We start from the raw sequence: 12,185 nt of genomic DNA, 5'->3' as shown, positions 1-12,185 counted from the left end.
TTTTCCCTTATCTCAGTAGTCTCATAAACAATCTGAATATTGGATGTAATTATAGGCACATTTGTAACTTAGGATCACACAACAATGGATACCCATGTTTAGTCTTATTTCACTCCATGTTATCTTTTGAAAGCGGGCCTTTGAAAGAGGCGTCGGCTGGAGGCCGGAACAGCAGCAATGAACGGTATTTGTTTTCAGAGCGTATTCTGGTTCCGAGGGTGAGCCCTGTTGGTGCTCAGGATTTCCCCAGCACCGATGTGGAGGAGTTCAGCCTCAGCCCCGGTGCTCTGGAAACAGAACTGAAAAGCCCTTGACATTTGTGAGTCGTGTCTCGTGATGTCATTGCTCATCCAACACCCAGGCACCGCCACGACCTTGGGAGGCAGTTGGCTGTTATTGTCTCGGTTTACATTTAGTGTTACACTCTTGGAAAAGACTGATTTTACATGGTGACATGACATGATCTCTCGTCTCCCCCTCTCTAGTTCTCACCCCCCCCCTCTCTCTTTCTCCCTCTCTCTCTCTACTTCCCTCTCTCTCTCTCTCTCTCTCTCTCTCTCTACTTCTCCTCTCTCTCTCTCTCCCTCTCTCTCTACTTCCCTCTCTCTCTCTCTCTCTCTCTCTCTCTCTCTCTCTCAATTCAATTCAATTCAATTCAAAATGCTTTATTGGCATGACAAGATACAACTTATGTTGCCAAAGCACAGAAAAGAACATATAAAGAACATACACCATTGAACACATGAACATATACATGGACATACCGTTTACAGACATATAGGCTTACCCAAATAGGCTCACTGGTTGTCCCTCTGTTTATGGCAAGCTGTGATGTAATTTGCTGCTAGTCTGATGCATTTTTTGTGTTCTCCTAATAAATAGGGGGGCTTTTGGTGGTCATTTAGAGTTCCAAATTCAGGGCATATTTTTGTGAATTTCTGGTAGAAATTCTCCCTTATGTCTGGGTATTTTCCACATGTTGTGAGAAAGTGTAGCTCTGTCTCCACCACTCCTTGACTGCAGAGACTGTCCTCTCTGGACAGCCAGGTCTGCCTGTGTCAGCCTTTTTTCGATGGCCAGGCTGTGCTCACTGAGTCTGCACATTGTAAAGGTTTTTCTCTGTTTGCTATCTGTCACCATGGTCAGGTAATCAGCCATGGTGCACAGTCTGTTTAGGGCCAAATAGCAATTAAGTTTATTTTGAGTTTTTGTCATGTCTTTCCAATAGGTCAAATATTTTTCTTTTTGTTTCATTATAATTGTGTTTGGTAGAATTCTCTGAGCTAGGAGGATGTCACTGTCCTGGGACTGACTATTATTAGTGGTGTTAGGATTTTCTTCAGTGAGTCCCAGGACCAGTTGGCTGAGGGGACTCTTCTTTAAATTCACCTCTTGGCATTTCAGGGCTTTGTAATGATAGCAGTGGGGGTCACTTATTTTTAAATGTTTCCTAAATTTGATGGCTCTTTTCTGAATATTAATTAGTAGTGGATATTGGCCTAATTCTGCCCTACATGCATTATTTGTGGTTTTCCTCTGAACCCGTAGGATACTTTTGCAGAACTCTGCATTCAGGGTCTCAAATGGATGTTTGTCCCATTTTGCAAATTTGTGTTGTGTGAGTGGACCCCACACCTCACTGCCATAAAGTACTATTGGTTCTCTCTCTCTTTATTGAGGTGAGGTCTTAAAATGAAAAGGTGGTTAAATTACTTATGACACTATTACCACCAGGGGTCCTCAAAACGCTGGAATGGATGCGTGTGTCTGTTGCGGGGCCTTAACCCTACTCAAGATTAACAGTGTGTCGGACAGTCCTGCTTATTTTGTGATAAATTATGCATACGTCATTTCTAGTAAAACGGTCCACATATTGCCTGAAAAGCGTGCTGTCTGTTTCCCCCCAGTCCGTACAGTTGTCTTTGTCTCCCTCTTGTGGCTATTAAAGGTGCCAAACAACTTAAATATTTCGGTGACAAATGACTCTTGCACAGACACTGTGCTGGTTGGATCTCATCGATTACTCTTTGTCCCAAGATGGCGTGACAAATGTAGAATGGGAAGTGCTATAAAAAACAGATGCTGGTTGTGAGGGTTTGCGGCTGACTGAGTGCTGTGCTGGTGAGGGTGGTCGGTTTCATAACATGGAACTCAGCCATTCTCGTTGATTCTTGTTGAACCAACGCAGAAGATATTTTTTCATCCCATCCTCTTCCTCAAACTCTCAGGAACCATCGCTTCTTTCTGTGGAGTCAGGGCGATGTAGGAATTCACCAGAACAGCAAACATTTTACAAAAGAAGGTGGAAGTTTAATTCAATCACACTGGCAAGTGGGATCACTGAAACACAACACAAGTTTGGCTGCAATAACCCTTCCCACACTGGTCTATCCTGGTTTAAATAGGTGTGAGCACCTATTTCTGTGTTTAGGAATGAGATATGCTTCCTTCAGATACAGCACACATTTTTATGTCTTGTACCTTACTTAATAACTTACGGTGCAACACACACACACACACCACATACACATACACACATACACACAAACACACACACATGCACACGTACACACACACACTCACGCACGCATATACGCACACACATACATACACACACATACATACACGCACACACACATATGCACACACGCACACACGCACACACACACACACGCACAGGCACGCACACACGTACACACACACACACACACACACACACACACACTTAACTACTCTTAATTCAAACCCATCAAGCGGTAGCAAATGGAAATAAGACTCTAAATTGATCACATTTTCTTGTATTAATGCTTAACCTGGTCTTTTTAATGAACATTGTGTTGCAAAAAGGGGAAACTAACATCCATTCATCTGTGGGTGTGTGGTATCCCGGTGAATATTGTAGCACAACAGTGAAATAGCCTTTACCTTTTTCCACTATCAAAATTCTCAAGTAAAATGCACTTTGTTAAAATGACAGTTTGTTGGATAAAACCAAGCTGTTTATGATATCGCTTTTATTAATCATGTTATGATTCACATTATTTTGTGTTTCACAAGAGCACCTAGAGACATGCATTTTAAAAGCAAGTCATGGATTACAGGAGTGAAAGGTAAGCTCCATCAAAGTCTGTTTGCAAGAATGTATTACGATTAGTGGCTGACACAATAAACGACTAATATTGCAGTGAGTCAATAATAGTGGTCCTAGTAGGCAGTTATGAACGGATGGAGCTGGGCTTGCAGGGGTACTCAGTGTTCGTGTAGTCATTTCAGAGCTTGCAGCTGAACAATGTGTGAACTATGCAGCTGTCTTTTCACTTTCTTAGAAGGCAGACCAACCTTAAAATAAGAACGGCCTCAATTCCGTAACATTATGCAAACGTGCGTTGATTCGACTTCGAGGCACGCATATCAAGACAGAGCAAAAAGGAACTGTGGTACAGAAATGACTAAGCTCACTGCGGTAGGAAGCACTGGTCTTCTTGCAACACGCTCGGCCTAAGGGCTGGGGAGAAATGTTGCTTCTGATCAGTTACACAGATCGTTACTTGGTGCTTTAAGGCTAAATGTTTGCTAGACACTGAGGTCACATCAGTGTGATTTGACATGGCTAGCAGCTTAGTTAAATTGTTCGATAGGGTGCTTATCTCTTTTGAATATGATTTTTTTAAATTTTTTTATTTATATTACAGGTATTTTTCAGTGTGTTTTTTCTAAATTATATTTTGCTACCTACATATGTGAATGTAGAACAGAGTGATACTGAAATACATAGTTTTAATGTGGGGAGATGTCAGCGATGGCAAAGTTTGCGTTTGGAGCAACCAAAGAGCAAACACTAGAGAACGCTTCAGTGAGTTTCCCTTCTGTCTGAAGCTGCAGTGACATTTTGGGTTTTATAGAAGTGAGGGCTTTTCTGTGGTTGGTGGAACGTGGGAGATAGCGTCAGAGGTGACGCGCTGCGGGTTATGAGTTACAGGTAACGCACATTAGCGCTCGGGTTGATGTACCGAAACTGCAAAAAGACCTGTGACATTTCAGAGAATGTGAGTGGGATCATACACCGCTATATGTGCATGTGCACGAGTGTGTGCGTGTGTGCGTGTGCGCGTGTGTGTGCGTGAGTGAGCTGTGGAGGGGGTGCATGTCTTGCCTCCTGGGTCTGGCAGGGTTTCAAGTGTAATGCAACTGGTGACCAGGCAGTCCTGCGCTTTCTTCGTTGTTGACTGTCACCTACCATTTTGTGTGTTTGATCAGCAGTTCAAATCAGCAGTTCTCATTAACTTTTCATTGTCAACATTTGTTGAGCAGATTGATCTCTCCATTGTATTGAAGACCCATAATAGCTGTTACATATAATGAAGGAAATTCTATGATATTAAGCGCTTGTTATTCTGTTGATAATTTGAATTAAAAGAAAAAGTTTTTAAGTACTTATACAGCCCACTCATTACTGGAATATTTATTTTTTTACTGGTAGTTGAATGCGCTGTTACTGATGTCTTGAGCAATGTGATTTACATGAAATATTTTTTCACCAATCACCAGTGGTGGTGTGAAACCAGCTCATTATATGAATATGTGCTCGATAGCCACTTTCAGTGCTGACCGTACCATGGGGACTATGTGGCATCATAACTTGTATAAGCAGTAAAAGCATGACTTGTATATGCGTAGGCTTAGAGAAAAAGTAGACTGTAACTGTTTTGGGATTTCTCCGATAACTAGCTACAGAAAGTTAGCTGACTGATGCTATGCTGTGTGACTACAGGGTGAGCAGTGATATAACATCACCAAGGTTCAAAATATGGTTTGACTTTCCGTTATAATAAATTTTTAAAAATTATATAGCTAAAACGGGGGGGGGGGAAGAAAATTTTTTTTACTTGATTTATCGATGCAGTAAATTTGGTAGAAGGCTTGATGACAGGCTGAGGTGCCAGATATCATAGATATAATAGTCATATCATAGATATCACAGATATAATAGTTTGCTATCCTAATTAGCTAGCTGCCCAGAGAGCTAAAGTTATTCACCAGTCCAAATCACCTTACTGACAGATTCAGATCACACTCTGGAGACTGTGGTAGCTATGTTCCCGATCAATGGGATTAAATAGAATTGACTCATACATCTATGGCTTGAATTGCTCCAATGCTAACACTAATACGGTCAGCTTCGGTGTAATTGGTTATGTCCTTTTCCATACATTTTTTCATATTCTCCTTGCTAAATAAATATTAGTGTTAGCCCATTTGCATAATTCCGATGAAATGTTGGATGTCAGGTGTCCACATACTTTTGGCCAGGTAGTGTATCTACAGAGTTGGTAAAATCCTGCAAAGAAATATGAATCACCCAGCCTAACACTACATCATTCTCAATTCAAGCAACAATAGCACCCACACAATATCCTCGTTATCTGGAAAATGAATCATGCCTTGAATATAAACTGAGCTCATCTCTTTTTCCTCCAGACATTTCTTCTTTTTAGGACCAAAAATATGAGTCTAGGCAGAACGTATGAATTCCTATAAATTTCCAGCTAGGTTTTGCTCATTCCATAAACCCAATACAAACAAACAAATATGTCCAGTGTCATGTTCATATCCCCCCCCCCCCCACACCCTCTTCTGTCAAAATCCCATATACAGTATGTTAACCCTTCATACACATTACAGAGAAACAAGACTATTGCTACTATATGTCCCCCAATGTTAAAATAAAATTTAAAACATTTCAAAGTGCTGTGTCTTCAGTACCTTTGTTTTGGGAACCCTCCAGAGTTTGGTGACTGAACCTGAAGATTCTTGAAAGAGCTTTGCTGTGATAAGGCCATAGATGTGGAATGATTCATCTTTTTTTTGCTGTTTATTATCACAGTTTCTTTTACGACAGATTAGAAGTGGCCCCCCTGGATGTTGTTGTTGTCACATGTATAAGACAGCTATGCAGGAGTGCCGCCAGGGATTTTGGGTCCCGTGAAAAGATGTCTCATAGGGCCCCACCTCCCAAGGCCACCACCCCCTCCCTGCACAATTATAGCACCATTTTTTGAGACCCCCTGTCTGTCAGGGCCCTTGGAAACGCCCTACGTGCACTGTACAATACTGGAAGTGCCCGTTTATATTATGGGAAACTGTTGTTGCAGTGGTTCTTCGAGCTGCGCCTTGCTGGTTGCTCGGGTTCCAGTGACTGGTCATGTCATTTGTATTAGCATGGACTTTTAAACATAGAAATGATTCTCTCTCTTTCTCTCTTACACTCTCTCTCTCTATTAAATGGCCAGCACATTTCAGCCTGTATAAGTGTGTTGGATAAAGGAGTTGAAATAAAAAAAAAAAGTTTTATTGAGGTGAGGTCTTAAAATAAAAAGGTTTGAAAACCCCTACTCCTTGAGGACCCCTGTTCTAGGCAGGGGCAATAGTGGTTATATGACTTGTGACGTAATACTACTACTGGCATTAGGGGTTTCACAGAATATCTCTCTCTCTCTCTCTCTCTCTCTCTCTCTCTCCCTCTCCTCACCATCCTCCCCTCCCCGCCCCCCCTTCCTTTCTTCTGCAGCTAACCAATGAAACATCGGACGTATAGAGTGTAAATACCACAAAAGCCCTACTCGCTCCCACTCACACTTGAAAAGGTCTGAGAGACTTTCAGGCAGACAGAATCATGAGCAACCCAAGGCTCACGCTCATACTCACCTGCCTCGCACTGGCACAGCTGGGGCAGCTGGCAGCTGACTGCGACCATGACCACCAGTACTCGCACGGCGAACTGTGCTGTGACTTCTGTCCTCCAGGTACGTCTCCTTCTCTCGATCACAGCCAGGTGCCTGAAACTGAATTTGAGCGTTCTGGCATAATTATGATGAAAAACTTGATTCAGTTACTTCAGGAGGATGCAACCAAGAGCCTTTAATGCCCATATCTGACCTTGAATTTAAATGCGAATGTCTCCTGAATTGTTGCTGTGTAAAATTTGGACTACTGGAGTTTTGTTATTTATTCCATTGTTAGCTGGAGTACTGTTGAATGGTGTGTTTATGAATCAGGACCACGTTGTATTAAATAGCCGCATTCATGATGCTAGTTAATACTCTTATTTGGCAGGTCACTTTGTAAAGAAACAGTGCAGTAAGACGCATAAAACCACCTGTGCTCCTTGTTCATCGGGCACATACTCCCAAGTAACTGACAACTTGGACAGCTGTAAAAAATGTACAACCTGCCAACAGGGTAAGAATTCTCCAGGCATCCTGCACAAGATGAATCTCCAAAATACAGTCAGAAGTATGCCACCTTTTAAAATAACAGTCATTCTCTATTTTCCTGTTTTTTTTCCTGATCCTAAATTTAGTTACGTTGAGAGAATGCTCCACCACTCTTGATGCAAACTGTTCATGCAATGAAGGTTTCTTGTGCGACTCACTCAAGTGTGGTAGTTGTCAGGAGAAGGAGATATGTCCCAGGGGCCATGAATTGATCAAGACTGGTAAGTCTGGCCCCACTCACTGTCATGACTGAAGTCCTTATCCTGGTTGCCCGGTACCACCTATCTTTTACATGATATCCATTTGATACTTAATATACTTTAATCATTTTGAAAGACAGCTCTTGCAAGTACAGTGCAGGCTTCTGACGTGCAGAAAACCAGCCTCCTGTTTTCGGGTTAAAATCCCAGTTCCTAGATAAGACCTCAGTCATAGTTTCAATTCTATGACCCCTGTTTCACCCGGGGAAAACAAATAGCCAAATTAAGCACCACAGCGATAAGTTATTCAAAGTCCCCTCATACTGTAAGTTAGCATGTGTAATGCTGTGTGTTCAGTGTTGTGGTGCTTAAGGATGATGCTGAGTGTGTTTTAATTACAGGTACATATTTATATTCTTTCCATTGTGAGCCGTGCTCTGATGGCATGTACTCTGACACAGACGGAGGGGTTTGTAAACCTTTAACAAGGTAAGACTCTTTATTTGTCCACTTCCTGATTAGTCTTGTAAATGGTCATATTTTTAACACAAAATTTTGAGACTACTGCAAAGTGCATAGTCCAGTGTGGCAAACTGACTAGCCTGAATGTCAAGAGGATTAAAAAAAGGCTATGTAATGTAATGGGCAACTTCTGCTGAGTTTAAAAAGAAATAGAAACATCAAGAGTATGGCGTTTTCCACACCACAACCACTGTTACTATTATAGCATAATACCTGGTCTGTGATCCTCCTGATTTGATAGCTTGCTGTGTCGACTAATTAACATGCTCACTTCATGCATTTCTGTCAGCTAGCATGGACACAAAAAATGCGTAACGTGGAAATTGCTATTTGTTGTGTGCAGACTGTTTTTGCCCCCTAATCCCCCCCCCCCCCCCCCCTCGGCCACCTGCCACCTGCCACCTGCCACCTGGGTATCTGTGGTCTCTTTTGAACCAGGTGTGACCAGTTTGGCCTGAAGACACTATTTCCTGGAAACAAGACACACAAACCAGCTTGCAGAATGCCTGGTGAGCACCTACTTTGCTTCTAAGCGGTGGAGAACTGAGACCAGTGTAGTTCATCAGGAACTGTGTTTTTTTTTTTTTAACACGGGATGCTTATTTTCCCCCAATAGTACTCCAGATCTATTGTCTTGTATAACGGCTGAAATACCAGTCCATCGGCATTGTAAATATACAGTGCTGTACAGTGTTTTTAACGGCTTGCTGATTGTATATTGGTAACTCTATTATAAATATTGCGCTGGGGTATTGACTGTTGATGCTATACGTTTTTCAAAATCCACCAGGAGAACCAGGTCACACTATGGTGTTCCTGGGGCTGATCCTTGCGCTGTGCACGTTCACCTCCCTCGCCGTTCTGGTTAAGACCTGCATGTCAAAGCAGAAGAAACAGATGAACTCCAGTAAGTGGTGTGAATTTTTGGTAAATTTTTGACGCGCTCCTGTTGTCCGGTCCCCATTTTATCTCTTTTGTCAGTTAGTGACCAGGTTTACTGTCGTGCAAAAGGCATCAAAAAACACGACGTGACGTGACGTGACCGCAAGCAAGCAAGCAGCGATAGGTTCAAAACAGGGATCGCAATGCGGAACGCAAACGTGCGACTGCAGTTGCGTTTCTCCATGTCAATTATGGTGGCTGAAACCAGCCATTTTGTTTCTCCCACGCCACAGTGAAGCTACATCCTGATGAAAGAGCAGTTGGATACAACCAGCGTGGCTCCATTGTAAACAATGCTGCTCATTTGTTGCTAATGGGAAAGGCTATCGGAGCTGCTAATCAATTTAGAAAAAAGCATGCGGTAACATTAGCCCTTGAAAAAGCAACATGTTGTTGTCATTTGAGTAGACATTTGGAGATCTTTTCATTTAAAAAAAACAAAAAAAAAAACACTCTCTGGGTGTAAGGCCTGGCAGTGTCTGCTAGTGCAGAGTAAGTATCAACACCTGTCCAACGCGCTGACGGAAATGCAGCTCAGTATAAACACAGAGTTTATTTTTAGCATATAGAATTAGGGAGAGCTTGAGAGGTGTGAAATTAAAAGGAAGAGGGGAAAAAAAAGCACTGAAGGTTGAAATAAAAACCCCTGCCCTGGTGCATCTCAGCAGGAGTTCCCCGGTGTTTCGTTACCAGGAATTCATAAATGATAGACTGTCCCATTCACGCAGTTGGATTGGCTCATAATGCTACCGGGTTGGAAGCAAACTCACATCTGCGTGGCGATATATTCACAGGGTGTTGGGAAACGGTAAGGGCACAGAATGGAGAGCATATAGACACACACACACGGGCAGTCTGGGATCCGAGGGCACAGTCAAAGTGCATCGATCGGTGGCGAGCAGTTCAGCATTGAACAGGTGAACAAGGTGTGAGCGGAGCAGACGGTCTGATCAGAGGCCGCCGACATTAATGCCTCTTCCATGTTCGTCAGCAGGGAAAGCCTGTACCTCCACGGCCGTGGACCTGCCCGACGAGACTCTCCCTTTCCAGTTGTCGATGGAGGAGAAGGGAGACCGCCCCATCCAGGAGATCGATGGAAATGCCAGCTTGACCAGCCTGACGTACGAGTGACCCCTCAGGCCTGAACTCGGTATCTTCCGGAAAGAAGGTTATTTCTGGAGTGATGTTTCCCCTTCTCGTTCCTCTTGCCGACGGATTCCTCGTCGTGCGGACTCCTTCGGGGGGACACCGTGCCACGCAGGCTAGCGCACTTCAGGACCGTCTGAATTTATTTGACCCCTGGCCACCTGCTTGTAACCCGAAGGAGGGACTTTCATCTGAAGCAGCTCACAGCCGGCGTCTGGCTCTCTAGAATTGCTCCTGCCTTTATAGCTGCAGTTCACTCTCTCTATTGGGAGTTCGGTTTCCACCCGGGCATTATGATTTCTTCTTTTGACAATTTTCTAATTGTTTTTGGTCTAGTTTTGCACAGGCCTTTAATCTACAAAAAGAAAATCTAGTTCTTAAAAGTAAAAACCTATTTGCTATCAACGGATAGGGACTTTCCTTTTTTTTCTTCTGACCTCTGAACAAATAGCAAGCGAACTAGATCGCTGGGTATCGCTATTTTGACATACTCATTTCTGAAAAAAATAGATTTTGTGGTTTCCTTTTCTTTCTCAAGCACAAATAGATTAGAAGACCAAAATCTACGGACCATGAGTAAATTTCAGCTTTCTGGATATGATTTGATTTTGGTCCTTTGGTCCACATAAGCTCCTCTCATCTGGCTAGTTAGCTGACCTGCTAATTGTATTGAGGGTTTTTTTGTTCTTTCTCTTTTCCAGTTGTGTGCATGGAGCCACCTTGGTGTGGGTTGCACTGTGTATTTGTCTGTGTGTCCAGTAATACGACCTCGAGGGAATGCCAGCCATCTAGTTATGGGCTTAAAATATGTGGATAATACGTGATAATATGTGAGTTGTGAAAGGACCGATTTCTGAATGAATGCATCAAAATTCTTGATCTTAAGGTTCAGCTGACTGGTCCTGGCTGCACAACTCAATTGTAATTGTTCTAGGAGCTGATCACCTTTAGAAAGTGCCTTTAGAAAATGAAAACGGAGCAAGAAGTATTCAGACCAGGCAGCCAGAAAATTGGATGACAGTAGATCATGAAGTCAATGTTGGTGTTGAAAATGTGGTTTCCAAACTCATTGCAGCCCTTGCAGTGCTACTCTCGATGCAGTGGCAAAATGATGGGCTCTGATTGGTGGAATGGCCTGTGGTCTGTTCTGTTCCTCAAGCAAACAGGCGTAACTCACTTTTCTGTAGCCACTCTGAAAAGCTGGTTCAAGACCTTGCTTGTGTGCTGTATAGAAGCCATTCAAAAGAGCACTTTGTCCCTGCTGCAACCTGTGAACAGTGCAGCAAATGACATTCTGTGAGTCGGTGTATATAGGAGAAACCCGAGGTGAAATAAGGGGTCATCAAAATGTTTGCAGTTAGAACTCACAGCAGTCAGTTGTGCATCCTTAATTTCATTTGTTTGTAGATGTCTATAAAACAGATGATGTCCAAATTTGATCTTTTAAAAAGGCAATACGATTTTTTTTTGTGTTCACACCCTGCTTATTGTATAAATAAATGTACTAAATGTTGAACTTGTGTGTGTTGGTGTTATTGCTTTCTGACATGTATCAGGATGTCTGGTCATTTGCAGTGTATGACTGTTTTAGCTGGTTTGTCTTTTGACTAATGTGTTCTATGGCTTTATTAACTATTATGGATCAGCTGTAATCAACAGTTCACCTTTATAATCGTTTCAGTGTCACCTGGATGGTGGAAAATGTTCTAGTCACTCATGACGTAAACATTACAAAAAATCAATAATTTATCCTAATTCTTTAATATTAATATTTTTAAAATATTTTTTCTGTTAAGTAGTTGGCACTCCTGTAAATATATAATTCAGGGTATGGTAAAGCTTAATAATTCTATACAATAAATTGGAAAATGCAGTTCATCAACCAGCGATCCTAGCAGTGCTGAAATTCATATTTCACAGCTCAATGGAATGTCCATAAATCATTTTAGTACCATTGCGCATTACACTAAGCATCCTAGATATGAAACACTGTACGAAGCCAACCATGATGAAAAAAGAAAAGAGAATTAACACCTCATTAATCCTTTTCAGCTGTTTTTAGGCACAGCACAGATTCTCATTTCATATCACCTGTTTCATA

General features: G+C 42.3%; 1 protein-coding gene across 2 annotated transcripts; it reads left to right on the top strand.

Annotated features, from left to right (window-relative positions):
- Nucleotides 1-6,559: 6,559 nt before the first annotated feature.
- Nucleotides 6,560-11,600, top strand: LOC135238379 (tumor necrosis factor receptor superfamily member 3-like). Of its 2 annotated transcripts, none has more exons than XM_064306192.1 (7): nucleotides 6,560-6,803; nucleotides 7,114-7,239; nucleotides 7,361-7,495; nucleotides 7,876-7,963; nucleotides 8,435-8,505; nucleotides 8,787-8,903; nucleotides 9,933-11,600. In XM_064306192.1, exons 1-7 carry the CDS (start codon nucleotides 6,674-6,676, stop codon nucleotides 10,067-10,069), a joined length of 804 nt encoding a protein of 267 aa, XP_064162262.1. In that variant the 5' UTR covers nucleotides 6,560-6,673; the 3' UTR covers nucleotides 10,070-11,600. The 2 variants fall into 2 exon arrangements, with proteins under 2 accessions (XP_064162262.1, XP_064162261.1); XM_064306191.1 differs by having other exon boundaries at nucleotides 9,930-11,600.
- The last annotated feature ends 585 nt before the right edge of the window (nucleotides 11,601-12,185 follow it).

The sequence above is a fragment of the Anguilla rostrata genome, chromosome 13 (assembly GCF_018555375.3).
Source record: "Anguilla rostrata isolate EN2019 chromosome 13, ASM1855537v3, whole genome shotgun sequence".
In the NCBI taxonomy this organism is placed as follows: Eukaryota; Metazoa; Chordata; class Actinopteri; order Anguilliformes; family Anguillidae; genus Anguilla; species Anguilla rostrata.
The sequence above is the reverse complement of the archived record's forward strand: the minus strand, read 5'-3'. Positions and strand labels throughout refer to the sequence as shown.

Excerpts from the sequence above, each read along its gene's own strand:
- LOC135238379 (XM_064306191.1), top strand. The coding sequence starts at position 6,674 with ATGAGCAACCCAAGGCTCACGCTCATACTCACCTGCCTCGCACTGGCA. Across the intron at positions 7,240-7,360 it reads ATGTACAACCTGCCAACAGG|TTACGTTGAGAGAATGCTCC; the intron begins GTAAGAATTCTC and ends TCCTAAATTTAG. Across the intron at positions 7,496-7,875 it reads CCATGAATTGATCAAGACTG|GTACATATTTATATTCTTTC; the intron begins GTAAGTCTGGCC and ends TTTTAATTACAG.